Here is a 27,349-nt window from a genome sequence, read left to right as displayed (position 1 = left end):
CAAAATTTGAATGATTTTTTTTTTCTCTTTTCGTTGATTTGATTTTTCTTTCTTTCTTTTTATTATTATTCTTTTGCTAATTGAAATTGTTTTTGCATAAGTGTGTTTATTTTACCATTAAGTTTTCTCTTATCATTGTTAATCATGAGTCTCATACTTAGACCGTTCCTCCTGAACATTCTTAAACCACTTCAACGTGTCAAAACTCATCTCAAAAGGCAGATTCAATTTTGTAAAACACAACGCATTTGGGCTCTACAACCACCAGAATTAGTAGCCTATGTTGAGGGTTTAGAAAGCCAACTCAGAGACATTGAGAGAAGTGTTTACGACATCCAGTTGGAGCTTGAGGTAAATTCAATAAGAGGACGATTTTAATTTTCTTTGTGTGTTTTAATTTGTTTTTCTGTTTATGTGCTTTAGTTTGTTACCCCGGTGAAGTGGCGGATAACGGTACTCCGTGACAATCAAGTCGGTTACTTCAGTTTCCCATAATAACTGATATTCTGAGGCGAAAGTATGGACAGAAACGAGATTCTAGCAAAGCTTCACAAGCGATTCCCTTCACTTCCTCAGAATGCCCTCCTTACGATCTATAAAGCTCGGTCCGAACGCATGCGATTACTCATGAGGAATAACATACCTGCTGACATCCGTTGGTTAATCGAGGCTAAAGTACGATCGGCAGGTGAGTTACCTCCAAAATTTATTGCATTCATGCCTGGTTGTGGTAAAGGAAATTATGCAAGAAAACGACGAGCTCGAAGAATTTCTGTTGCTTGTCGTAAGTGTGCCAGAATGAGTTGCAATAAAAACCCATGTTCTTTAGGAATGATGTCTGATAACAGGGAAGATAAGATTCAATTCATTAGGGATGGCTTGAATAAGGAGTCATTGGATGATATCCTTTTGTCTCTTGAAACGCATCCCAGTGGATATGTGCAAGGAGCGATTCTCCAGTTATGGCCATTATTCCAGAAAGAGCATGCACGATATAGTCTCGGGAATCTGACTATAAACGACCCTGTTTGCCAGTTTATAAGAAAACTGGATAGGAAGCCTATCCTCGACCCATAGAGGGCGTTCAAGCCGTTTCTGGACGTAAAACCAGAGGAAGATGTGAGCCACAGTCGCAACTACCTGTAAATATCCTTTTACTTTATTGTTATTTTATTTCACTATTGTCTTATTGTTTGCATTATTGTCTTTAATAATTTTATTACTGTTTGCTTTTTCCTTTTTACTGTTTTCTTTTTGACTTGCGAGCACGTGCTTTACGCGTTATTTGACACTGACATATTACCTCATACACAACCATGACCCACTATCACCAAGACTCTTAAATGTGATATCTTTTGTCAAGCACTCACAAATTATTTTTTAGAAGTATCGCAATGGCAGCTACTCCCAATAGACAATTCAAGAACATTTGTGTGCTTTCCGGTTTTACCTATGGCAAACATAAAGAGTTCGTTGAGGCAGCCATAGATCTTGGTCGAAGCATAGCAGCGAGAAAATTACACTTGGTGTATGGAGGAGGTAACCGAGGGTTATCCAAAATGGTCTCAGAAGCAGCTTTTATCAGAGGAAGTCAAGTGTTAGGCATCATCCCAAGAGCCCTAAAACCTTTGGGCAGTTCGTCTGACTCATCAACTGGAGAAGAGTTAGTCGTCCCAGGTATGCAAGAAAGAATAACTGAAATGCTTAATCATGCTGATGCTTTTATTTTCCTTCCAGGAGATCTTGCAACACTAGAGGCACTTATGACACTAGCATCTTGGGCCCATCTACACATTCACCAGAAACCCATCGGTTTGTTAAATGTCAATAACTTTTATGATGGCTTTATCGCATTTCTTAACCATGCAATAAAAAACTATTTCATTCCCTCTAATGCGAAAAAACTCTTTATTTGTGCTCACACTGCTAATGAGCTACTTGATATGTTACAAGCTTATCGACCGGAGCCAGACCCCTGGACCTTTGTGTTGGAGCGTCCAAATAATGATGGTAACAGTAGCCGCAGTAAGAAGTACAAATTAGATTTAACTCTCCGCCTGTAAATATTTTCTTCTGTGTTGCACCACCCAGGTGATGTCTTCTAAACTCTACTTCTTTCATTTCAAACATTGAGGACAATGTTTCGTTCTGGTTGGGGGGAGGGAATAGTCGACAATTGTGAATTTTGGTTAAGTTTTTACTAATTTTTTGTTGTAGAAACTAATTGTTGCTAACTTTTTGTGTTGAAGATGGCTGAATATGGAGTGTAGTTACTCTAGAAACGCATCTTCATTGTTTGAAAAAAAAATTTCAAAAAAAAAAAATTCAGACATTTTCTTTTTCTTTATTATGTGTTTATGTTTATTTTTCTTCTTTAATTTCTCCTCTATAAATATACATTTTCCAACTTTTGAGTCGAAGATGGCTGAATATGGAGTGTAGTTCCTCTAGAAACGCATCTTCTTTTAAAAAAAAAAAATCATTTTCGTTTTCTATCATTTTACGTGTAACTTTTCTAATTAGTTTTTATACATCATTTTCACATTTCTGCATGCATATTTTCCTTTCATGTTTAGAATAGGTTGGGGGGGTAGAATGATGTTTAAAAAAAAAAATGTGTGATTTGTTTTAACATTGGATGACATGATTAATTTCAAATTTTAGTATTTGTATTATCTTTGGTCTTAAGTGATGTTACGCTATGTTTGCTACTTTACATGTTGATGTCGGAGACAAATGTGAGTTGCTTGAAGGAATGAACATGTCATAATAAGTACCAAGTGAGTTTTTGAGCCTATTATTTTTCTTGGAGAATAACCCTTTTGCCCACTCTTTATACAGCTTAGCAGTTTATTATTTTATACACGATCTCTAAATTACTTTTGAGTTAACCCTTAAAAAAAAAATTGTAAAATAAAAAAAAAGAGAAAAAAGAAAAAGAAAAAAGAGTGTGTTGCTACATTTGGAGGCCCATCTAACTAGTAGATATGGAAGATTATTTAGAGCCCTAAAAGACGATGGAGAGGCCATCTTTGATCCGTTTGAGTCTTTCAAGCCATCCCTTTTATTTAATATCCATAGTTAACCCTTTTGAGCCTTTAAAAAAAAAAAAAAAAAAAACCTTTTCTTTGTCAACTTATCATCTTGACCCACTCCGATTTGGAGTATTACCCGATATCTTATAAGTTCCATCACCTATTTATGTTTGAGAAAATGTAAATAATTATTTTGTTCAGTGAAGTTATGCCAAATAAAAGCAAAAAAAAAAAAACAAAAAAAAAACAAAAACAAAAACAAAAACAAAAGTTGTTGTTTCAAAAGAATAAAAATAGGTGAAATCCACCTTGCAACTTCCAAAAAAAAAAAAAAATTCTCTGCATTTTTCTCAAACATACACTTTGTTTTCCTTATTTTCCTTCTTTGTTAGCCATGTCCCTAGCCTACGTTTCGTCCTAATAAAAGTCCTTCTTGATTTTAGGGAACTATAGTTTGAAGTAGAAGCTAGTTATATGGGCTAAAAAGATGTAGTGATGCATAATTAAAAAAAAAAAAGAGATAAATAAAGTGGGTTGACTAACATTTTATTTGACTTGAGATCGTATTATTTCTAAGCTGAGGGCATATTTATTTCATCTTGGTGAGAGCATGTGATATCACTTCTTTATTATTTTCTCTCTCAATTACCATTCATTGGAGTGACTATTTTTATTGGGATTAATTTATTTGTGAGAGTGTCACTACTTCCAGTGAGATTTTGGGGTTTGACATGTCATTCTTGAGAGTAGCTAAAACAAAGTCTACTGGGCTAATTCATGTGGATGGTTGATGTGGGTGTGATGTTGCTTTAGACTGGAGATAATGCTTATACTTTTATTTGATTGCTATCATTAATCTGATGGAATAAATACGAGTGTTTCTATTAAAACAAAAAAAAAATTATTTTGAATTTGAATTTTGTTTTCGCTTTATTTGCTAGGGACTAGCAATAAGCTGGTTGGGGGGTGTGTTGAGTGTTAGAAAATGCATATTTATAAAGGAGAAAACCGTCATTTTACATTTTAAGTCTTACTAACAACCCTTACTTTTATATATTTAACCTTCTTGTGATTTAATTACATGTGTTTTATTTTAATTAAGTATTTTATGTATTTTAGGGGCATTATAGTCATTTCACAATAAAGGAGAGATCAGACGGCAAAACAGACATCACTTTTGAACTCAGGACGGTCGAAAACCTTAGGAGGAGCATAAAAGGAAAAATGGCACTATTCCCATGTACGGTACTATTCACGTGTACGGTACTGTATACGTTACTGTTCACGACACTGTTCACATAGACGGATGATGACGTGGCATTGACCGATGATGTGGCATTGACTGATGAGGTGTCACGATCCTGTTGGACTAAAATTCTTATGTACTGTTGATGGTGACGTGGCAGCATATCAGTGGACGAAAAATCTCGCGTACGGTGCATGCATCACACAGGATTATTTTCAACCAAACCGCGTTACTGTTCATCCGGGTCAAACCGTGTTACTGTTCATCCGCGTGGTCAAACCGTGGACTGTTGACTGATGACGTGGCGCAATCCTGAGCGTCCAAACTGTTTTTAATCCGATGGCCATGATTTACTCCATGTATCTATAAAAAGGGGGCCTCCCCCCCCTAATTTGATATCTCTGAATCCATTTTTGGGATCCATTTTCTGTAATTCCCTCTCCATCTTGTATTTTCTTCGTATTTTAATAAATTCCTATTTTGCCCCTAGTTCAACTATGAGTGGCTAATTTTCTTTCAAGCTTGGGTTGAAGGTGAAGTCTCAACATGTGTCATGGGCTTAATTTGGTAAATTTATTTTCTCTTCCCCTCTAATTTTTGTGGATGTTTTGACTTCTCGTCGACAAATAATAATAGTCTTGTCTAGATACCGCCTTGGTTACACCGGCTCTCTAGTATAAGGTTATTATTATTTGGCACGATAAGCCCTTAGCACCATATTGATTAGAGCGTGGTTCATGAGGCGTGGATTCCCCCCTCATGATTTAATTGGCATTAATACGGATTATTTAGCCCATGATGCATGTTGATACGGATCCAGATACCCAAGTACGTCATTTCAATAGAATTATCTTCAATTTATTCTCGCCATTGCAATTCCAATTTTAGAATTTATTCTCGCCATTTTAATTTAAGTTTTAGCATATACCAAATCATTTCCACCATAAATCCAACAACCCATTTACAAAATTAATTCTATACACAATTAAAATCCACCTCCTCGTGGGATCGACACTCGTCACCATAGATCTATACTACAATAGATTCGTGCGCTTGCGAGTACATTAGAATTTGCACAACATCGGGGACACATACTCAATACGCTTTTTGACAGGCTCTATGATCTTTACAATTCCATGACTTCTCCGGTGGAAATTTGGAAGGCTCTTGAATACAAATATAAAACGGAGAAGGAATGTACTTACAAATTCCTTGTCTCTAAATATTTTGAATTTATTATGGTAGACATTAAATCCATTCTTGATCAAATACATAAATTACAAATTATAGTTACTAAGCTTCAGGATTTGAAAGTTAAAATTTCTGAATCATTTCAAGTTGGGGCTATTATTGCTAAATTGCCTCAAAGTTGGAATGATTATAGAAAGAAACTTCTTCATAGTAGAAAGAACATAACTTTAGAAGAGTTACATAAACACTTGGTGGTTGAAGAAGAGACAAGGTCTCGAGATTCCAAGTATAAGCATGATTCTACTAAGGTTAATGTTGTTGAAGCTAGTAAATTTTCAAAGAATTTCAAGGTAAAAAATGACAAGAAATTCAAGAAGTCCAACACACAAAAGTTTTCTGGAAATTATTTCTTTTGTGGCAAGAAAGGTCATCGCCAAAGTGATTGTAGATTTAAGAAGAAAAATGAATAAGTGAATTCTCATAAGGCCAATGTTGTTAAAGACAAATCTGAAGAGATTTGTGCTATGATTTATGATATGCAAATTGGCATGATTGTTGAAACCAATATGGCTTAAACTAAGTCCTGCGATTGGTGGCTCAATTCGGGTGCAACCATTCATGTTTGTAATGATAAGAAATTTTCTTATCGTACAAAGAAGAAACAAAAGGACAAAAGGTTCTCATGGGGAGCAATGATGCAGCCATAGTAGCAGGGAAAGGAGTAGTTGAGATTAAATTTACTTCTGGAAAGAAAGTTACATTTTATAATGTCTTTCATGTACCTTCTGTTAGAAAGAATCTTGTTTCTACTAGTTGTATATGTAAGCATGGGCTTAAGATTGTGCTTGAGGGTAATACTTGTATTATCTCAAAAAATGGAATATTTGTTGGGAAGAGGTATTCTTGTGATGGAATGTACAAACTTAGCATTAATAATAATGATATCAATTTAGCTTATATTGTTGAGTCTTGTGATGTTTGGCATGCTAGATTAGCACATTTGAATTTTAGATCTTTGAAATACATGTCTAAGCATGGTTTGATTAATTGCAATGATGTTAAAAGTCATAAGTGTGAAATCTGCATCCACGCTAAATTAACTAAGAAACCTTTTCCTAAAGCCGAACGAAATACTCAAATATTGGATTTAATACATACCGATATTTGTGAGTATAATGGCATTTTAACAAGAGGAGGTAAGTGATACTTTATCACTTTTATTGATGATTGTTCTAGATACACTTATGTGTATTTACTTAGAACAAAAGATGAAGTTTTTGCTAAATTTAAAATTTTCAAAGCTGAAGTTGAGAACAAAAAAGATAAGAAAATCAAAATGGTTCGAAGTGATAGAGGTGATGAATATTTCTCAATTGAGTTTGATAATTATTGTGAAGAATTTGGAATTATTCACCAAAGATCAGCTCCGTTTACTCCTCAACAAAATGGTTTAACTGAAATGAAGAATATGATTTTTACGGATATGATAACTTCCATGATCCTTAATGCAAAACTACTAAACAATTTGTGGGGGGAAGCATTACTCACTGCATGTCATATTCATAATAGAATCACATCTTTGAAAACACCTGTATCTCCTTATAAAATTTGGAAAGGAAGAAAATCAAACTTGATGTATTTAAGGGTCTGGGGTTGTTTAGCTTTTTATAAAATACATGATCATAAATCATCAAAGTTAGGTGCTAGAGGTATGAAAAGTGTTTTTGTAGGATATGCTGAAAATTCCAAGGCTTATAGATTGTTAAATTTAGATTTTAATGTGATTGTGGAATCTAGAGATGTTGAATTTATTAAAAAAAAATTTCAACATGATTCAAATATTGAATTAGAATCAATCATTGATCAATTATGTGATAATACACCTGGTACCTCAGTTAATAACAATAAAAAGAAAGAGTCTATGACATATTTCGAATCAAGGAGGAGTCAACGCGAAAAGAAAGAAAAGAGTTTAGCTCCAGATTTTATTTCATCACATGCATTACTCTTCTTAGTTGAAGGGGATAGAAAGAATGTACTTAACAAAGTACCATTGTTGTTAAATGTTGAAAAGGATCCAAAGACATTTAGCGAAGCTATGTCTTCTAGAGACGCTTCCTTTTGGAGAGAGACGGTAAATGATGAAATGGATTCGATCATGTCAAATCGAACATGGGTATTGGTTGATCTTCCTTCAGGATCTAAACCAATTAGCATCAAATGGGTGTTTAAAAAAAAGTACAACAGTGATGGTTCTTTGCAAACTTTTAAGGATAGATTAGTAACCAAAGGGTTTAAGCAAAGAAATGGTATTGATTATTTCGATACATATGCTCTGGTGGCAAGATTAACATCTATAAGAGTGTTATTTGCAATTGCTTCATTGAACAATTTGTATATGAATCAAATAGATGTTAAAACCGCTTTTCTTAATGGTGATCTTGATGAAGAAATCTATATGGAACAACATGAAGGATTTGTTTTGCCTGGAAATGAGAAAAATGTATGCAAGTTAGTCAAGTCACTTTATGGTTTAAAGCAAGCACCAAAACAATGGCATGAGAAGTTTGATTCGGTAATCTTATCTCATGGTTTTAAGCATAATAATGCTGATAAATGTATATATTTTAAATTTACGAATGATTTTAGTGTGATTATATGCTTGTATGTTGATGACTTGCTTACTTTGGAACAAATATGCAATGAGTAAATAATACAAAAAAGTATTTAACTTCACAATTTTAGATGAAAGATCTTGGTGAAGTAGATATTATCTTAGGTGTCAAAGTGAAGAAATATAGTGGGGGTTACTCGTTATGTCAATCTCATTACATAGAGAAAGTGCTTCTTAAATTCAATTATTTGAAATTTAAAGAAGCTATACCCCATATGATTCTAGTATTAAATTATTAGAGAATTCAGGCCGAGTAGTAGCACAACAAGAATATGCTAATGCTATTGGTAGCTTGATGTATGCTATGCATTGTACGAGGCCTGATATAGCTTTTGCGGTTTGTAAAATGTCAAGATTCACGAGTAACCCTAGTGTTGAACACTCGAAAGCAATTGGTAGGATACTTGATTATCTTAAAAGGACCATAAATTTGGGTTTGTTTTATAATGATTATCCTGAAGTACTAGAAGGATATTCGGATGCTAGTTGGATGACCAATACAAGTGATAATAAATCTACTTCTGGTTGGATTTTTACAATTGCTGGAGGAGCTATTTCTTGTGCTTCAAAGAAACAAACGTGCATAACTCATTCAACAATGGAAAGTGAGTTTATAGTACTTGTAGCTGCAGGCAAGGAAGCAAAATGGCTGAGAAATTTGTTGTTTGACATAGTGTTATGGCCACAACCGATACCATCTATTTCTTTATACTGCGATAGTGAAGCTACATTGTCTCGAGCTTATAATAAAGTGTATAATGGAAAGTCTAGACTTATTAGCTTGAGACATGAATATGTGAAACAATTAATAACATATGGTGTTATTAATATTGTTTATGTTAGGACTAATAAAAACCTAGCGGATCCTTTAACAAAAGGTCTTTCAAGAGATTTAGTTAAGGATACATCTTTTGGAATGAGATTGAAACCTTTCATTAATAAAGTCACCAACAACGGTAACCCAACTATGTAATAGTTATACCGTTATTCCATAGTTAAATGGGTAATAACAAGTTGTTGTTATGTGACTGGTTTGGCAACGAAAATAAATAATCTCATTTGAGATGTTCGGTGCAAATAGCTACGAGATTGAGGTTGAGTATTTACTCTTAATGAAGTTCAAGTCTTATAGTAGCTAATGACATGATTTGAAGCTTCACCTAAATGAACATAAGAAATGGTGCCGTTTCTAACAAGATCATGGTTTAATCTTGTAAATGTTCATGAATCCAAGATAGAGCACAAAGCCAGAATAATGCTAAATATTGGAACATAACTTTGAAATATGGGATAGCTTATATGTGATGTATTTCCTGTATTTACTTAAGAGACAAAGTTTAATGCTTAGCACACTATTGTCTTGTAAATGCTTTGAATTTCACTCACTAATTAAAGGTTAAAATTGAAAGATACCTTTTTGTATGTATAAGTTTATCATTAATAAATCTGAAAAATATTATAATCTAGTAGGGGATTGTAAGAGAGATTGTAACATTTTTAAATTTTGGTTTGACATTCTGGAATAAAACGGCTTGCCGTTTCAAGCCGTTTTATTCCAGAGAGCATATTTTATGTTTTACCAAAAACGACTAATCGTTTAATTACAGAGAGCATGTTTTATGTTCTACAAAAAACAGCTAACCGTTTATTTTCAGATAGCAACTTATTTTTACATTCTGAAATAAAACGGCTCACCGTTATTGAGAAAACGACTAATTGTTTTCTTCCAGAGAATATATTTTCGCGTCAACTAGAAAAACAGTTAGCATGCTTGAAAATTTCAATTGTGAATGGATGCAATTTTCAAACAAAAAAAAAGAAGTCTTTGAAGAAGTACCATTTTCTAATGGTTATATTCTTTTAAATAAACATCTTCTTCATTAAAAATAGACACACACATTAGATTAATATCAAATTTTTACAAATTTCTTGAGTGTTCTGGAATACAATCTTATTTGCTAGAGATTGTATTCATGATTTGTTATATCTTGGGGGTAATTTGCCATTAAACTCAATAGCAAACCAAGAGTGGTGAGGGCAAATAAAACCTTAAAATAAAGTGTACAAACACGTCTCAAATCCTATCAAATTATCTTGTTGTTATTTGCCTCCGTATCCGAAAATCCACCAACACCGGTGTCTACATATTTGTCCAAAAATATTATGCGAACTTTAATGGCACATGGCATAAATGGAATTATCAACTAACCCTCTAGCTATTGCACCACGACAAATACCAACAATGTTTTTTGCAGCAGCATGTGGTTGTGAAGGTTGCGCAATATGCTATTGGGTGAATATGTAGACACAGCGTAATAATTGGTACCTAAAAGCTAAGTAGATAGAATTGGACTATTGTCACTCTCTAATTACCTTAACAAACCCGTCATGAATACGAATTAATTTTCAACCCCACTTTGATTCCAAAATTGACCCGATTCATCTTCTTCTTTTCCACACACCCAGTCTCTCTGTTACTTTATTTTATTATTTCTCTAAGTATCTGTTTTTTGCATCATATATATAAGAAAATTTTCAGTTAACCAGAAAATAATGTTGAAATACTACATCGAATTTATCAATTTTTGGAAGTAAATTATGGTTGAGTATGATGGAGAACGATTACTCTGACTGTAAAGAATAAAATTTGTATGCAATGCAATTTTTACAATAAGAACTTGTAAATTCTTGTAGTCTTACGAACTCGATGCTGTATAGATGGTGGTGCCTTTTGCCTTTGCTTGCTCTTTCCCTCTTTCTTAAACCACTGCTTTTGCTGCTCGAAGCAGCCTCCCAGATCTGCATACGAGTGGTGTGACAACGACCGAGCCAGAGATAAATTAATTAATGTTGGATTTGCTGCAATTGTAAGGCAAAAGATTTTCGGCATTTTCCTAAATGAAACCAAAACAGATATTAAATCATTCAAATTCTGACATATTTCCACAATAAATAGATATAAAGCTGATCTCGCTAATCACCCCTTTATGAAATCGTTCATTATATAATGAGACCACTCTGTTACAATCAGCCTGAAAACATAGCACCAAAATCGACTCCAACATCAGCAGCACCACCACCACTGGAACTAGAGCTGGCGTGATTAATCTCATCAAGAATCACAATAAGCGCCACAATGAATGCGTAGTCGATGTTAGGATACACTGTCACCGCGAAATTGTCCTTGCCAATCAAGATACTTTGAACTGTATGCTTCTTGTGCATCTGCATAATAAAATTTTTAACTAATCAAACAAGTTTTACGTCTCAAATCGCAAAGAAGTTAATTAGTACTGATTAGTTCGATCCACATGCATATCATTATATATACCTGAGCAATGATCGTGGAAGACTCGCCAGCATAGATTGTACAAGAACGCTCAAACCAGCTGCCTTTGACTCTGAAATCACAAACATCTTCTTTTGTGTTATTTGCTAAAAACACATCCAATTTAGTCCTGACATTCCACATTGAAGACATCTTAGCACTGAAGATCAAATCCTGAGGCTCCGTGCTCTCTCCTCTGAACACTTGCTGTTGGGGAAAAATCAAGTTTTTAAAATTTTTATAAAACCTTTTGAAGATCGCTCTCATATAATATATAAGAATTCGTATTCTAGAAATCGTACCTTGAAAATCCGAGTTGGCTTTTCCACTGAAGTGATTTAGGCTCCTAGATCACGATCTGCCACCACCACTCCTGTTAGATCACGATCCGTCACCACTACGCTTGTTAGATCACGAACTGTCACCAATGATCTTCCAGGTTATGACTCAGGTTCGATCTGCACTTGACGTGTGGGCGACTTTATCACTACCAAAGCAACTAGCACGAGAAGATTTTTCTCTCAACAATGGAGAGAAAAATCTTATTCTCTGATCTGTATAAAGTGGCTTCACTTTTTTCTTTAGAGAAAATAAGCCTTATATATCTCCTTTTTGTGAAAACCCTAGGCTCCAAATAATGCCCTAAATAAAACTCACGTTATTTTCTTTTTCAATAGGGGACCCACCTTGTAAAATAACATAAGGCCCCTTATACAAAAGCTAATTAAATGGAGCCTCCCACTAAATGATATATTTAGGCTTTTGACCCAAATAGCTAGTTATCTTACTTATTAGTCCAGTAGTGGTGCAGTCAATTAAATGAGCTAACCCGGGGATCATTTGGGAACATACAATAGTGGCTACAATAATTAGGCATGTAATTAAACTAGCCCAATTATTTAATTCCAAATCTACTCCACTAAAAAATTGGAACTGACTTCCATAATTGTATGCTCGAATAATAATTCGTCTCAAGCCATATTGATTTCTTTACTGCACAATCCTTTGTACCACATCGTTAATTAAATTGATATCTCAAATGTCCAATCAATTTAATAACATCTTATTCCTTGATCCTTATTGGTTTTCTCTACTGATCATTTTCAACATACTAAATATGTTGACACACTCTGGCCAGAGAATTCTATGATCAAGTGCCGAAAACCCATCAAGAGATGTGTTGTACAAATTCTATATTGTTAATCTATAACTCCAATACTCATAATTGCTCCCACCAAGATACCGGGTAATCTTGACCACAAGGATGTGTCGTGCCCATTGGTAACTCAAATGGAATAACAATTACAATCATGAAATCATAATTAACTCAAGATTAAGAGTACAGTAAAATCAACGCCTATGAGATTTAATAAGTCTGACAGTTATTACAAAGTTAATTAAATCTCATATGTGATCCTGTTCAATGTAGTCGTACTACATCAATAAATTCATACATGATTAAGACAAATCATTCAATGAATTTATTACAGTCTATACCTAAATAAAGTGCCCAACTTTATTTATCAACTGCGAACTAAATTTATTTAATCATAAGATAACTTGTATTTATATCTTCTATGAATCCACATGGTGATCACATAAATACATATAATATGATTAAATGGACTTTAATACAAGTATTAATGCAATTAAGATATTTGAATAAAATACCTCATTTATTTTATTAATTAAAAAAATAATTTATTACAATTAAATAAATACATATGCTTTTAAAGAGCATATTTTCCCAACACTTGCCACCTGTGATGTGCAGTCATTGCCTTTTCTCTGAGAGTTAAGATGGGATTCCCGGCCCCGTCGAGTAGAACTCGACGCTGGTGAATGAAAGTTAAGAACACACCCTTAACTTTAAAAAGGATGTTACCGTTTGTGTCTGTGACAACAAAGTTGCCATCAGTGATGGTCATCACTTTCCTCACAATTGCCAGATCCACAGGGTAAGGGCAGCAATACCGAGGGCTAATTACAGCTACAGCCGCGCCGCCGCCGATGAGACTTGGCTGCTGTGCCATGGTGTGTGTCGAATGGTGTGTGTCGATAACTAGTGGAGATTAATTTTGGATGGTCAATTAACACAACTTAATTATTCTTTCTTGAAATGCTGAAAAAAATTTCAGCTTGTGCTTAGATATTTATGCGGAGTTGAGGAGGATTATAATAAAGGCAGGCTTTTGTATAATTTTTATGGACTGCGTTTCTAAGAAGTTGCAAGAAGAACCAGTCAAATGATAATTTTAAGGCCGAGTTGCTTCAGGTTTCTTAATTTGTTTTTCCCTGTGGATGGTTCAATAGAAATAGATACGTTATTGACTATAGATAATAATTGAAGACACGTCCTGAAACCGTGTCCACAGACTATAGAAAGTACAAAATAAAATTTGATTACGTACGTTTTGAATTCATCGGGTTCTTTTCATTAAGGCCACGCCGTTCTTTCTTTTTCCTTTTATTTTTATTTTTTTACTTTTTTCTTTTTTAAATATAAATATTTGCATGTTCTAATCACTTTCATTTGCACTGATATATTGGTTAAAAGATTTTTTTTAATTTTTTAAAACCTTTTTTTATAAATTACTTAAGAGTAGACTTTTAAAAGATAAAAAGATATTTTATTTTTACTGAGAAAAGTTCAAAATTTAGACTTTTTGAGGGGTGTTTTTGGGGGTTAAATTGTCTAAATAACATTTTTGTTATACTTGAATAATTTTAATTCATTCTTTTCAAAATATAATTTTATAAAGCTTGTCTATTAAGCAACCAATTTATATATTTTCTTGGGAAATCGCTAACCTCCCCTCTACTGTAATCAATATATATCATTTATCTCTTACTATTTTTATAATAGTCAATAACTCCCCGACAGTATAAATTTACAATATTACCATTATTTTCAAATACACTTTTATTCATATTTATTATAGATTAAATAAATCACATGAATGGAAATTTAAAAAATTAAGTATTAAAAATAAGAAATATATGTTTTGATGTAAAAAAAATTAATAATAAAATATTTTTCTTGTACTTTTTTATTTTATAAACATTTTCTTATAATAAAATTATAAAAAAATTATTAAAAAAATATTATAAGATAAATTATTATAAGATAAATAATAAAATATTTTCCTTGTACTTTTTACATTTAATTTTAAAATATTATAAAATGTTTATTATAAGAAAATGTTCACAAAATAAAAAAAGTACAAGAAAATATTTTATTATTAATTTTTTTACGTCAAAACATATATTTCTTATTTTTAATACTAATTTTTTATTTTAATTTCCATTCATATGATTTATTTAATCTATAATAAATATGAATAAAAGTGTATTTAAAAATAAAGATAATATTATAAATTTATGTTGTCAAGGGGTTATTGGCTATTATAAAAACAATAAGAGATAAATGATATATATTGATTACAGTAGAGGGGAAATTGGCAATCTCCCTATTTTTCTTTTAGTAAAGTGGTCATCTACTTTGATTGGTAAAATCTCTTATTTATAAACAAGAAATATGGGGTTTGAACTCCATTCACATGGATAAAAATTAAGAGTGTAAATTTTAATAAAATTAATTAAGATGAATAATGTCTACGAAACATGTTACAATGAAGAGATTTCATTGGATCAACTATGTACAGTTTGAATTTGGGAAGTCACACCAAAGATTCCATCGGATCAACTCTAAACAATTTGAATGTTGTACATTTTGAGGCAACTGCTAAGGTATAAACACTCCAATTGTTTGACAACCAACAATTGAGTCATAAAGAAAATTAATTTTAGGTTTGACAACCAACAATTGAGTTATATAAAAAAATAAAATGATATTATGCTCATTAATGCTAGTTACGGATGATATGTATAATTTAGCAAGACCATATTTTGAACGTGTACTTGCATAAGACCGTTGTTTCATAGGAAATTTCCATTTTGGTAGCGAGTTGCATAATTAATTCTTTTTGAAAGGGTTTAATTAAGTAAGTTATGATTTTAGATTAATTTGACGCTTAACAACTTACCTATGCAATTCTGATGGGACGCTGCATACACCTAAGCAAAACCCTAATAGCATATGCGCGTACAAATTCTTCCAAACATATTGCACAAAGGATCTCTCTAAGTTACATGCATGTAACTTAGCATTAGCCTTGCACAAATTTTAATGTCACATGTCATAATAAAATTACTAGGTAATCTCTAGGTAGATATGGCATCAAGACTCATGCCAATTAAGTTTTTGATTTCAACACGTGACAATAAAGTTTGCACGATATGCTTGGGTGAATATATAAATACATATTATAATAACCAAGACGTAATAATTAAGTTTATTTACTTTGGTTATTAGCCTATTGCGGTTTTATTGTTAAGTTTTGCAATCCAAAATAAGTCTACTTAATTAAGAGAACTTAAGTCTTATAAAATAGTCCAGAAACTCGATATGGGATATTTCCTAGAACCTCATCCTCTATTAACACTTTGCACTTTCATGAGGGAAAGGGAAATAGAACAAAATAATAACATTTATCCATTTGTACGTTCGGTCACATTAATTCTTGAGCCAGATCAAACAACTTAGTAGATGTTATCTACTTTGAACATTTAGCCCATCATAATTTTGTTATTAAATATTTTAACCCAAAGCTTCTAAAAACTAGCCAACGTCCTATCTCGCTAGCAACGCGACGTTCATATATATACATGTTAGTTCCATAAGAATTGTATGAATAAGTGGCTGCGCGTCAAATTCTATAACAGCCAAACCATCTGATAACACCAACAAACCATGCATTAGACCCGTACACATAACACGATATTTAGTTATAGTAGAAATTTGCTGAACTTTCAATCACATCAGCCGGTATTGTCGACTTGTTGTCACCGTTGATGCGTTGGGGATGCATGGTCAATTTTAGAATAGACCGCCAGCGCGTATCTTTCCTTGTTAAGCTCCACGCTTCCAGTTGTTTCCTTATCTGCATGTCCAACGAAACATATGATCAATTAGAGTAGTTAGGGTGAATGCTTCTTTAATCTATATGATTTTAGGCAATTATTCTGTTAATTAGTATTTGTGCTTTTAAAAAATTATCTAAAACGATTTTATATCAATATTCACTAAATCTACGTAATTATTCACTAAATTTGCTTGAATTCTACGTTATAAATAAACAAAAATACTATTGTAATCTAAAAATTAGAATCAACAAACTATGAAAAAAAAAAAAGCAGAGACGCTTTGAGTAATTTTTCACAAGACTAACTGAATAACTAATCCTAACTCTATGGATCAAAGGGGAAGTTACCCTAATCAATTATTTAAAATGCAAATTTTGCTTTGCTGGCCCATACATCGGCTTTAACCATTCGATCGCTCCTGATAATTAATTGTTGAAAAAGAAAAGAATACGCAAATCTTAATTACATGTTCAACGCCCGGTAATTGAAACTAGATTGGAATAATATACAGCTGTGCTGGAATAATTGGCTGCTGTAGAATTTGTTGTAGGTTTGGTTGCTGAGGCAATTGCCGTGGGGATGTGCTGGGTATTTAATTGGTCGCTACATGATGATATATGAGCCTTGCTTGCAATATGCTAGTTGGCGAAGTTTGAAGACATTGTTGCATGAGGGTGCAAAGAAGGGCACTGATCATTTGCGAGTGGGAACAATTGACATGGCAGTAGCGTGAACCAGACAATGGAAAAATCTAAAGATAATAGCTTAACACAAATAATGCATAAGTTGATGATGATGAGGAGGGAACAAAAAAATAAATAAATAAATACATGTGCAATGAGATCACATAATAGCAACATAAGACTAAGCAATGCAACTTGCTCATTGTGAACAAAGTGGGTTGTGCTTTTGCGCAGTAAGATTGTGCGTCTCATCATTACTTACGGATCGTGTATGTTGAATATGTAGATAAAAAGTAGCACAAAAAAATTACAAGATAAAAAATAATATCTCTATTTTTTATTTTTACTTTTGTGTTTTTTATATTAAATTTTGTACTATTTTCAGTACATATAGCATTTTTCCTGATTATTAAAGGTAAGTTTTTCCAACACCCATTTAACCTCGACCGTGTATTAATTGCTCTAAACACCTGGTTCATTATGTTTTTTTGTTAAGTATCACGGTTGACTGCTTTCACCGAAGAAAAATGAAATTAACGTATGGTCAAAACGACTGAATTGCCCATTGTAACTAGTAAATTTATAATAATAAAAAAAACACTTAATTTTTATTTCTTTTCAAATTACATTTTTTGCTTGGTTTTTTTTTTATAAACACTTAATTCAATAAATGTAGAAAAATAAAGAGACGTTCTTCAATTTAATTTGGAAAAAAAGATTTATGTGCCTGATAAAAAAAAAAAAAAAGAATGGGTTGCTAACTCATAGAAGTCATGTATTTGTGTTATTAACAAGAAATAGTTTCTATTGTGGAAAATAGCTTTTCTACATTATTAATAATTATATTGATAAAAAATTCATTTGAGGGGCACAAAAAGTAATAACTTTGAAAAATTATATAAAATAAATTTTGAAACAATTCACAATGCTTTTTTTTTAAGTTTTTTATTTGAATTAATAAAATATTTTCAATTTTGGTATGTCAAAATTCTTTAACCCAGTCAAATCTAAAATAATAGAATTAAAATTGTCAAAATTTATAACCAAAAAAAAAAAAAAATCAGAGACAAAGATTTGTCGAAATTTTTGACAAGACCGAAATCCTCTCTCAACCTCATTTTTCTCTAGTCTTTTGAGGATCAATGACATTCTAAAATGCCACAATTAACTATAATTTAATACAAAATTAAGCTATAATTTAGTATAAAACTTTAAAACGTGTGCATTGAGAAATAACTAATCTCAACAATGTTGAACAAGTCTCAATCAAAGATGAACGCGGCCGTTGCTTTAATGCCTTTCACTTTCTAACAGCAATCTTCGTTTCAAAAAAACAATTGCTCACTCTTTGCTCAAAAACTCACATATAATGGCGAAAACAATTTTTTTCCCCTGACAAAGCGAAATATATGTAAAAAATTACACTCTTAAACAAGCAACTAGAGCCACAACATTTTATCAAAATTAAGCCAATACTGTACAACTTACTACATACAAATTAGGGAAATTAACGTAGCAAACAAGGAATACCTTAAAATGCACAAACATTAAACCGAACAGAATATTTACTTTTTATAGAGGCAATTTTGAAATCTAAACTAATACTCTCATCAATCATCGTCGTCATTGTTGATTTCATCGAGGATCACGATCAGGGCTACTACAAATGCATAATCAATGTTAGGATAAACTGTCACCGTGTACCTGTCCTTGTCAAGCATGACGCTTCCGGCTGTTATCCTTTTCTGCATCTGCGTTTATGTCCAACATTAAGTAATTATAAATCAATGAGATTAAAGAGAATCAATTATTATCGATAGAAGCATATGTATCTTAACTAAGTAATTAATTTACCTGGGCAACAATTGCTTTAGACTCTCCAGCATAAAAAATGCAAGATCGTTCAAGCCAGCTGCCTTTGATCTTAAAATCACAAACATCTTGTTTATTGTTACTTGCCAAGTAAACATTCAAAGTAGTCTTCAATTGAATCATTTTAGATTTTCCCACAGTAAAAAGAAGATCTTTAGAATCTGTGCTGTTTCCCCTGAATACATAGTGCTTCTCGTGCGCAGAAATCAACTGCGACATGCATAATAACCAAAAAGAACAAAGAAAAAAAAAATTAAATGAGTCATTCTCAAGTCTCCAGTGCGTATATCCGAATGAAGGTGCAATAAATAAGTATGTATTTTGTAAAATACGGAAATGACGACGATGAAAGTGAGTGTACTTTCTTTGTAACGGTGACGATGGGATTGTCATAAGGGTCAAGCACAGTCCTCCTCTTATGAAGGCTTATGAGTTTTTCTTTGACTTTGAACATGAGATTGTCGGCAATGTCGTTGACAACGAAAGTGCCATCGGTGACGCTCATAAACTTTCTAACAATGGCAATATCAACGGGATATGGGACGCAGTACTGAGGGCCGATTATCGGATACGGTCTGGTATATATTTCTGGACTTGCCTCTGCAAATATTGGCTGATGTGGATTTGATTGCCCCATTATGTAAGCTTTAATTCTGTTTTGTTTTTCTCTCTGAAAATTCTCAGGTTTGGGTATGTCTATGTATACGAGGAAAACCAAAAATAATAATAACTTTCAAAAAGAAAATGAGGGGAAAATTCAACAAATTAATTCCTTCAGGATATTTGAAATCTCAAAATGAACGAATGAAGAGAAAATTTTACAATTCCTCTCGGGGCCGGGGTATTTTAATAACTGCAAAAATAATGAGACACGGAATTCAATAAACCCACTTTGATATTTGAATCCTGAGAAAGAATAAGGGGAAAATATGCAAATCCTCTCAGGATTTTTAAATCTCTCAATAGAATGCAGGAAAATTAAAGAAATTTCCCCGGCCAAAACGATGCCCGCGGGAGAAATTAACCCTTAATGGAAGGCAGAGGGGGAAAATAATGGAACTCTCAAAATGAACCCACACTCAAAAAGAAATAAGGGTGGGGCTATTTAGACTGCTTAAACTGGCTGCGATCTTGACAAATGTCAGAAGTGGATGTTGTCACATGTCAATGGTATTTTACAGTGAAGGACAATTTACCTCGTATCAACGTTATAATTAATAATGGGTAGTACGAAATAAACTGAAACTACATAACTTTTAGGAGTCATTATTAGTATTCCCTGCTCCGTCCGCTGGTTTGTAGAAAGTCAAGAGCCAATGTGTAAAATCATACCTAACTAGGTCCCTCTCCATTAAACATCACACCAATTTGGTCTCACTTCATTTATTGCACGTGAATGAACAAAAATCCCCTTAGAAATAATGCACAGAGCAAAAGAGTCAAATTATGCATTCATTTAAAAATATCTCGGAGGTCTTGGTACTCTTGTCTTTTTGTGATTTGTTCACAAGAGGTTAACCATACGAACCCCGCAACAGCTTCGAAAAAGCTTTTAAAGACTCAGTCATCTCAAAAGGTCGTTTTGAGTGTCTGCAAATGCATCGTCAAGAGATTACGATCGTATAACTAATGATCCGGCCATTTTCTAGTAGCAATCTTTACTTTAAATATGGACAATTAATCTGCTTACTCAAAAAGTCCAATTCTTTTTATTATTAGTATTATTGTTGTTGTTGTTGTAGCAGTAGTAGTTATTGCTGCTGTTCTTCTTGTTGTTTGCCAACAACATAACCTATGTTCAAATGTTAGAAACGATCGAGCAGCTACAGCAATCACATTTATCAAAAGCAAATACTTTGACAAGTTATATTGCACAACTTAGGACACAAGGGAAATTAATGTAGCAACTGGCAAACAAGAACATTCTTAAAATACATAACCACACACTTATTTACGTGATTTATAGAAGCAATTCCGAAATCTGAAATATGAGTAATCTCATGCAGTGTTGTCACCGTTGATGTCATCAAGGATCACAATCAGGGCTACTATAAATGCATAGTCGATGTTGGGATAAACTGTCACGGCGAATCTATCCTTGTTAAGGAAGAAGCTTCCAACGGTTTCCTTTTTGTGCATCTGCAAGTTCAACATTAATTGTCAATTAGATTATCAAATTGAAAGAACTATTGTTGATATGATATAGCAGCAATTATTTATTTATCTAATTAACTACCTGGGCAACAATTGTGTTGGACTCTCCTGCATAAACAACACAGGATCGTTCTGTCCAGCTGCCTTTGACCTTAAAATCACAAACCTCTTGTTTGGTGTTACCTGCCAAAAAAACATTCAAAGCGGTCTTCAATTGGAGCACTGAAGATGTTCCCACAGTAAAGAGAAGATCTTTGGCATCTGTGCTTGCTCCCCTGAATACAAAATGCTTCACGTGCGCAGAAAACAACTGCATATAAAAAGTTAAAAATTAAAAACGAAGAAAAGTGAATTGGCAAGATATACTGATCAATTGCTAATTATAATTGTACAAAGTCTGTATTTTGTAAAATACAGAAATGAATTAATTGAAGAGGCTTACTTTCTCTGTTATGGTGACCACAGGATTGCCGGCAGGATCGAGTAGAGTCCGCTTGTCATGGAGGCTAAAATGTTTCTCTTTGACTTTGAACATGATGTTGTCGTTGATGTCAGTGACAGTAAAGCTTCCATCTGCGAGGGTCATAAACTTTCTAACAACGGCAAGATCAACCGGATAGGGAAGGCAATATTGCGGGCCGATAATGGAAACCGGATTGGAATACATCGCCGGATTTGGTGGGGGAGTTGGCGCTGGAACATTAACTGGCTGCTGTGCCATGATTGGTTTGATACTTGATTGTAAAATTGACAAGTTAATGAGAACGAGAACTTTTTCAAATAAGATCGAGGATGATTTATTTTATATATAAAGTTGAAGAAGATCGATCGAAGCACGCTCTCATGGACTGGTTCCAAGACACTTTTTGAGGAACAAGTCAAATAATACGGACGAGTTGCTTCAATACATATTTAATACAACTTGTTGCCTGGTTGGTTCAATATTTTTATTATACGCGTTATTGGGTTAGTTAATGATATAAGGGCGTGTTTGGCGCAGGGATTGCATTGGATAATGCAACGCAATCTTATGATTGGTAAACTTTCCTATTATGAATAGTGCTGCATTAAATAAACTCAAGGAGGTTTGGATTTGTGTAATATGGTACTTGTAATGCCAGGTTTCCATAATGTTAATTATGAAAAAATTTTATAAGGAAATCATGAATGACATAATTGCTGATAAGAATAAGGGTGAGTATATACTTAATTAGGATTCATACAATAATTTTGGAAAATATTTATCCTTTCCAAAGTTGATAGAGTTTCCTATGATTCCCTATAAATTCCCATTTTTGTTCCCTATTTCATGACCCTAAATTCACAAATGACATTTTTTTTCATTCTTTCAGCTGCTTAAAATTGTTTCCTCATACCCTGAATTCGAACTCTTACTTAGGAGAGGGACTTGACAATTTGTAAGTCTTATTTCCTCTACACTCTATAAGATTTCCTATCTTTATATTCTATTAAGTGATTTATTTTGCATAATTTTAGAATATTACAGACTTTTATGCATGATTTATGATGTGTTTAAGTTGTGTATAGTGCGTTACTTTATTGTTGAGTCTTGATATTTAATCCTTGATGCAATAAACACAATGAATAGTTTATGGACTGTATGGCTACCTCAGAATAAAATATATACCGAAAAATGATTTTTGAGAAGAAACTTATCTTTCTATAAACTAGACATGCAGGGTTTTTGAATAAATTTTACTTCATAAAATTTGACATTGTTCCCGATTTTATACGGATTTTTGAAATAGATATTTTCACACTAGAAAAGTGTGATTTTAGCAGAATGATCAAATTTACAAAATTATTCAGAGATCCAAGTGAACTCAGAAAATTCTGAAATTTTAAAAAGTGGTTATGATATATGTCTACTATTCCCAATTTTAATTTTATAATTTTTTTATTAGTATATAATTTTATAAAAATCTCAAAACCTATATTATTTAGTTAAGGCATTGTGAGACAATTTTGAACTTGTCAAGAAACAAATAATTTTGAAAATGATTTTGATATCGGATCGTCCTAAAAATTTTATGAGAGATATCCATGGATGTCTAGAATAGCTTTGTATAATAGTGTTCATTCTGATGATTAGATTAAAAGTAAAAGTTCAGAGAATCATACTTGTACAGGTATGAGTTAGAAAACAAGGATGTTGAAATAAGTTGTTAATAGTTATATCTTGCATTTGTTTGAGGTATTTGAGGCTATTGAAAACTTAGAAGTGTGTTTAGTTCATTATTTTTATCGAGGTAAGTAACTTCATTCCTAATATACTAGTTATGTATGATTTTTTTTTCGGGATAAGGCATGACTATTTTGATAGCATTATAACTACATGTGTTTTTATAGTTCTATAAAAATTAATTAATTTTCAAAACGAAATATGTTTATGCAAATGTTTTCGAATCTAAAAATTATATTATTTTTATGGTTTTAACAAAACATTGTAAATGCTTGTAAATGTGTAATTGATTTTGCAAAATGATTATCTTTTATAAAATTTTCTATAAAATGTTATAATGAAATTTATTTTGCAAGCCTAAATCGTTGCTAGGATCTTGTATGAATCCAATATGAATGTTTTGTTACATATCAATTTAGATTATTTATAAAAATTTATATGGGGGCTACCTTTTGAAGCTCTATGTGGGCTACCTTTTTTAGATTTAGAGTGTCATGAAGTGCCACATTCAGTACAAAGTGCTACATGCAAGTCATTACATATGAAAAATGAATTTAAATGTTTTGCCTCATTGTCCATAGTCATTTTGGTTTTGACTTTGATCTTGTTTTACCATATATATGTTCTAGATCAATTTTGGATTTCTATTCTGATTGTGCACATGATATTCTAATTTTAATTCTTTTTATAGTCTGGTCATTGGAGTATAGGTGACACCATATAATATGAGCAAACATTTTGTTTTATATGTATATATGTCATACGATTTGTTTTCATGATTAATTATACTTTTAATATTCTAAACCACTTATGAGTTTATGTCCTTCTATTATAATATGTCATTTTGTAAAACTTATGTTTCTAATAAATGATTTGATAAAAAGGGCTTGCAATACCTTTGGTACCTGATAACCCTACTGTATTAGGAATAGTGTTATTTACCAAGTTGATGATTCACACCTCATCGTTACTTTTTGCAGATTGAGTAAGTTGCTAAGAGGTGTGGTTATCTTTGAAACTAGATATTTATTTACTTTTGCTAGTTGAATAAGAGATGATGAACTTCTGTTTCCTTTAAGTTTGTTTATCTGCTTAACTTGTAATTGGAGGACTTTGAGAATTTTGTTATATTTATGACTTTGAGAGAAAATGTTTAGTATGATACTTGTGGATTTATGGATTTATTTGAATAAAACTTGAAGTATCTTAATTTGATGTCTTTGTGCAACGATTACGATTTGTAAGCAACCTCTTTTATTATATGCTCTGCATGTGTTAGATTTAGGGTGTTGCAGTACTCCTCACATTAATCCTTTTTTTTAAAATTCTTTTTTTGACTCTGCAGCATAAACGACACAAGATTTAGACTAGTAAAATTATATTGATTAGTGGATATGCTTGAAAATGCATTAAAATATAATGCAATTTAGTCTAATGAAATACAAACAATGTAACAAACACACCCTAATTATATTGGTAAAATAACTTTTATTTCCCATAATACCCGCAAGTTGCTTCGATAATACGACTTGTTGACTTGCTGGTTCAATGTTTTTATAACATCTATACATATTATTAAATACTGCTGCTGACAGCAGGACCAAGTGGAACTTAAATCCGTGTCTGCGTGGACTGAGGAGAATCTGAAATGAAACTTTTTATAATGTTTGATGCTATATATCATCAAGGAAGAAATCTTAAGTCTAAATCATTTAGAGTTAAAGGTCCAATTTTTGTTTGGCTTTGTTGCCTGATCTTTGTGGGTTTGATATGACACAATGATTGGATTTGGTTTATGGGATTGGACTGAATTGCTTATAATATAGTCTTGCATTTGGTGTATTAGAGGATTGGATTAGACTAACAGATAATTTAGAAATAAAAAAAAATTAGATAAATAAATATGCTAATATAAATTAAATTATTAATCTCAAAATATTTGATTAATAATTGTAAATTGTTATAAATATACACTTTTATATCATGAAATGAATATTACAAATTTCAAATTCACATCGTTGTCAAATAAAATGCTTAGTGAAACAAACTAGTTATCTAAATATTAATCTGGATTAGTAATGTAATAATTGCAATTAACACAAGAATTTATTTTGGACGTAAATTTTTTACTTCCAAAATTTTATCCTATGTTATCCCGTGGCTCTCAAATGAGATAAAACTTCTTATTTTTATTTTATGAGCCCATGATTAAAAAGTTTGGACCTATAGGATTAAACTACCCCAACTTAATTTCCATACATCAAACACGTGACTGAAATTGTCAAAATAATCCAATCCCCCAAAGTTATCCCACAACACGTGCCTTATAGTTTTATGTATTTTTCAACTGCAGAAGATTGTTCTTTGCCTATGAAATTTCCATTATGGTGGCTACTGGCTGCGTAATTACTTTAATTAATTCAGTTCTGATTTCTACATTTATATCTCTCAAATTATAAGATTTGCATCCTATTGTTTGTTTAGTAACTATAACTTGGCATTATATTATAGGAATTGGATTCTCTTCTTTTTTTTTTTTAATTATTCATCTTTTAATTTTACAACGTGTCTACTAGCACTAGCCGACCATCATTTTAGTGTCCTCAACATTGTCGAGAGCACTAGCCATCCATCTGACTTGTGCTACAAGCCCAATGGCTTCCAAACAACAAAGTCTCCACAAAAGCAAGCCTCGAACAAAAGCTATAGCTATAGCCTTTATTGAAAGCAAAAGTACTTTTAACTAGCTGGCTACTGCAAAGGGTTTTGAAATCAAGGAAAACCAAAGCCACGGATACAGCATCTTACTTGAATTACATCAAACAGACACACTATTTTTCACTTTATAGTAGCAATTTCAAATCTAAATTATCTCACTCGTATCATCATCACCGTTGATATCATCGAGGATCACGATCAGGGCTACTATAAACGCATAGTCTATGTTCGGATAAACTGTCACAGTGAACCTGTCCTTGTTGAGCAAGACACTGCCCGCAGTTGTCTTTTTGTGCATCTGCAAGCCCAACGATTATCAATTAGATAATAAAAAAGAATTATTATTGATATAGAGCTGCAATTAATTATGTATCTTAAATATTTTAGTTACCTGGGCAACAATTGTGTTTGACTCTCCAGCATATACAACACAAGATTTTTCAGTCCAGCTGCCTTTGATCTTGAAATCGCAAACATCTTGTTTGGTGTTACTTGCCAGGTAGACGTTCAAAGTGGTCTTCAATTGGATCACTGAAGATCTTTCCACAGTAAAGAGAAGATCTTTAGTGTCTGTGCTAGCCCCCCTGAATACAAAATGCTTCTCGTGCAAGGAAAAAACCTGCATATGTATACAAGTAGTAAAACAACAAAGAAAAATAAATTAGCAATATTATTGTTAACTAGTCCGCATTCTGTAGAGTACGGAAATGAAAGCGTGTACTTTCTCTGTTATGGTGACAATAGGGTTGCCAGCAGGATCAAGTAGAGTCCGCTTGTCATGGAGGCTTATAAGTTTTTCTTTCACTTTGAACATGAGATTGTCATTGATATCAGTGACAGCAAAACTGCCATCGGTGAGGGTTAAAAACTTTCTAACGATGGATAGATCAACGGGATAAGGAAGGCAATACTGAGGGCCGATTACCGAAACCGGATTGGAATATATTGTTGGTGCTGGAGTTGGCGCTGGAATATTAATTGGCTGCTGTGGAATTTGCTGTGGGTTTGGTTGCTGTGGCATCTGGTCTGCAGTGTGTTGTGTAATTGGTTGCTCCATGATATGATACGAGCCTTTGCTCGCACCTCCAATTGGTATAGGTTTTAGACTTGCATGAGGATTCTTAATATATAGATATATGCAAAGAAGGGCACTGATCATTTCTGAGTGGTAATAATTGACATGGCAATCGAGTGTGAACCACACGATGAAAAGAAACAAAATATCTCGAATAGTTCATGAATTAATGATTTCTCTGATG

The 27,349-nt window shown here is 32.7% G+C and overlaps 4 protein-coding genes across 4 annotated transcripts; all 4 read right to left on the bottom strand.

Moving 5' to 3' along the window:
- Positions 1 to 11,173: 11,173 nt before the first annotated feature.
- LOC18037962 (protein LURP-one-related 10) lies at positions 11,174 to 13,741 on the bottom strand. Its single transcript, XM_006429466.2, has 3 exons — positions 13,229 to 13,741; positions 11,478 to 11,681; positions 11,174 to 11,371 (listed from the first exon to the last, which is right to left on the bottom strand). The coding sequence occupies exons 1-3, from the start codon at positions 13,505 to 13,507 to the stop codon at positions 11,174 to 11,176; spliced, it is 681 nt and encodes a 226-aa protein (XP_006429529.1). The 5' UTR covers positions 13,508 to 13,741.
- Positions 13,742 to 18,710: 4,969 nt separating this feature from the next.
- On the bottom strand, positions 18,711 to 19,747 carry LOC18037961 (protein LURP-one-related 10). Its single transcript, XM_006429465.2, has 3 exons — positions 19,377 to 19,747; positions 18,998 to 19,225; positions 18,711 to 18,894 (listed from the first exon to the last, which is right to left on the bottom strand). The coding sequence occupies exons 1-3, from the start codon at positions 19,650 to 19,652 to the stop codon at positions 18,754 to 18,756; spliced, it is 645 nt and encodes a 214-aa protein (XP_006429528.1). The 5' UTR covers positions 19,653 to 19,747; the 3' UTR covers positions 18,711 to 18,753.
- A 1,113-nt stretch (positions 19,748 to 20,860) lies between these two features.
- On the bottom strand, positions 20,861 to 22,047 carry LOC18038172 (protein LURP-one-related 15). Its single transcript, XM_006429464.2, has 3 exons — positions 21,612 to 22,047; positions 21,252 to 21,479; positions 20,861 to 21,154 (listed from the first exon to the last, which is right to left on the bottom strand). Exons 1-3 carry the CDS (start codon positions 21,888 to 21,890, stop codon positions 21,014 to 21,016), a joined length of 648 nt encoding a protein of 215 aa, XP_006429527.1. The 5' UTR covers positions 21,891 to 22,047; the 3' UTR covers positions 20,861 to 21,013.
- Positions 22,048 to 25,930: 3,883 nt separating this feature from the next.
- Positions 25,931 to 27,241, bottom strand: LOC18038171 (protein LURP-one-related 10). The gene is made up of 3 exons (XM_006429463.2): positions 26,812 to 27,241; positions 26,482 to 26,709; positions 25,931 to 26,388 (listed from the first exon to the last, which is right to left on the bottom strand). Exons 1-3 carry the CDS (start codon positions 27,145 to 27,147, stop codon positions 26,236 to 26,238), a joined length of 717 nt encoding a protein of 238 aa, XP_006429526.2. The 5' UTR covers positions 27,148 to 27,241; the 3' UTR covers positions 25,931 to 26,235.
- Between the last annotated feature and the right edge of the window lie 108 nt (positions 27,242 to 27,349).

This window comes from Citrus clementina, unplaced genomic scaffold, assembly GCF_000493195.1.
Source record: "Citrus clementina cultivar Clemenules unplaced genomic scaffold, Citrus_clementina_v1.0 scaffold_6, whole genome shotgun sequence".
Taxonomy (NCBI): Eukaryota; Viridiplantae; Streptophyta; class Magnoliopsida; order Sapindales; family Rutaceae; genus Citrus; species Citrus x clementina.
Note: the sequence above shows the minus strand (reverse complement) of the source record. Positions and strands in the feature narration are given on the sequence as shown.

Excerpts from the sequence above, each read along its gene's own strand:
- LOC18037961 (XM_006429465.2), bottom strand. The coding sequence starts at position 19,652 with ATGGGGCAATCAAATCCACATCAGCCAATATTTGCAGAGGCAAGTCCA. Across the intron at positions 19,226-19,376 it reads TCGTCACCGTTACAAAGAAA|TTGATTTCTGCGCACGAGAA; the intron begins GTACACTCACTT and ends TGCATGTCGCAG. Across the intron at positions 18,895-18,997 it reads CTAAAGCAATTGTTGCCCAG|ATGCAGAAAAGGATAACAGC; the intron begins GTAAATTAATTA and ends ACATAAACGCAG.
- LOC18038171 (XM_006429463.2), bottom strand. The coding sequence starts at position 27,147 with ATGGAGCAACCAATTACACAACACACTGCAGACCAGATGCCACAGCAA. Across the intron at positions 26,710-26,811 it reads TTGTCACCATAACAGAGAAA|GTTTTTTCCTTGCACGAGAA; the intron begins GTACACGCTTTC and ends ATACATATGCAG. Across the intron at positions 26,389-26,481 it reads CAAACACAATTGTTGCCCAG|ATGCACAAAAAGACAACTGC; the intron begins GTAACTAAAATA and ends TTGGGCTTGCAG.
- LOC18038172 (XM_006429464.2), bottom strand. The coding sequence starts at position 21,890 with ATGGCACAGCAGCCAGTTAATGTTCCAGCGCCAACTCCCCCACCAAAT. Across the intron at positions 21,480-21,611 it reads TGGTCACCATAACAGAGAAA|TTGTTTTCTGCGCACGTGAA; the intron begins GTAAGCCTCTTC and ends TTTTATATGCAG. Across the intron at positions 21,155-21,251 it reads CCAACACAATTGTTGCCCAG|ATGCACAAAAAGGAAACCGT; the intron begins GTAGTTAATTAG and ends TTGAACTTGCAG.
- LOC18037962 (XM_006429466.2), bottom strand. The coding sequence starts at position 13,507 with ATGGCACAGCAGCCAAGTCTCATCGGCGGCGGCGCGGCTGTAGCTGTA. Across the intron at positions 11,682-13,228 it reads CTGCACATCACAGGTGGCAA|CAAGTGTTCAGAGGAGAGAG; the intron begins GTGTTGGGAAAA and ends TTTCCCCAACAG. Across the intron at positions 11,372-11,477 it reads CTTCCACGATCATTGCTCAG|ATGCACAAGAAGCATACAGT; the intron begins GTATATATAATG and ends TTTATTATGCAG.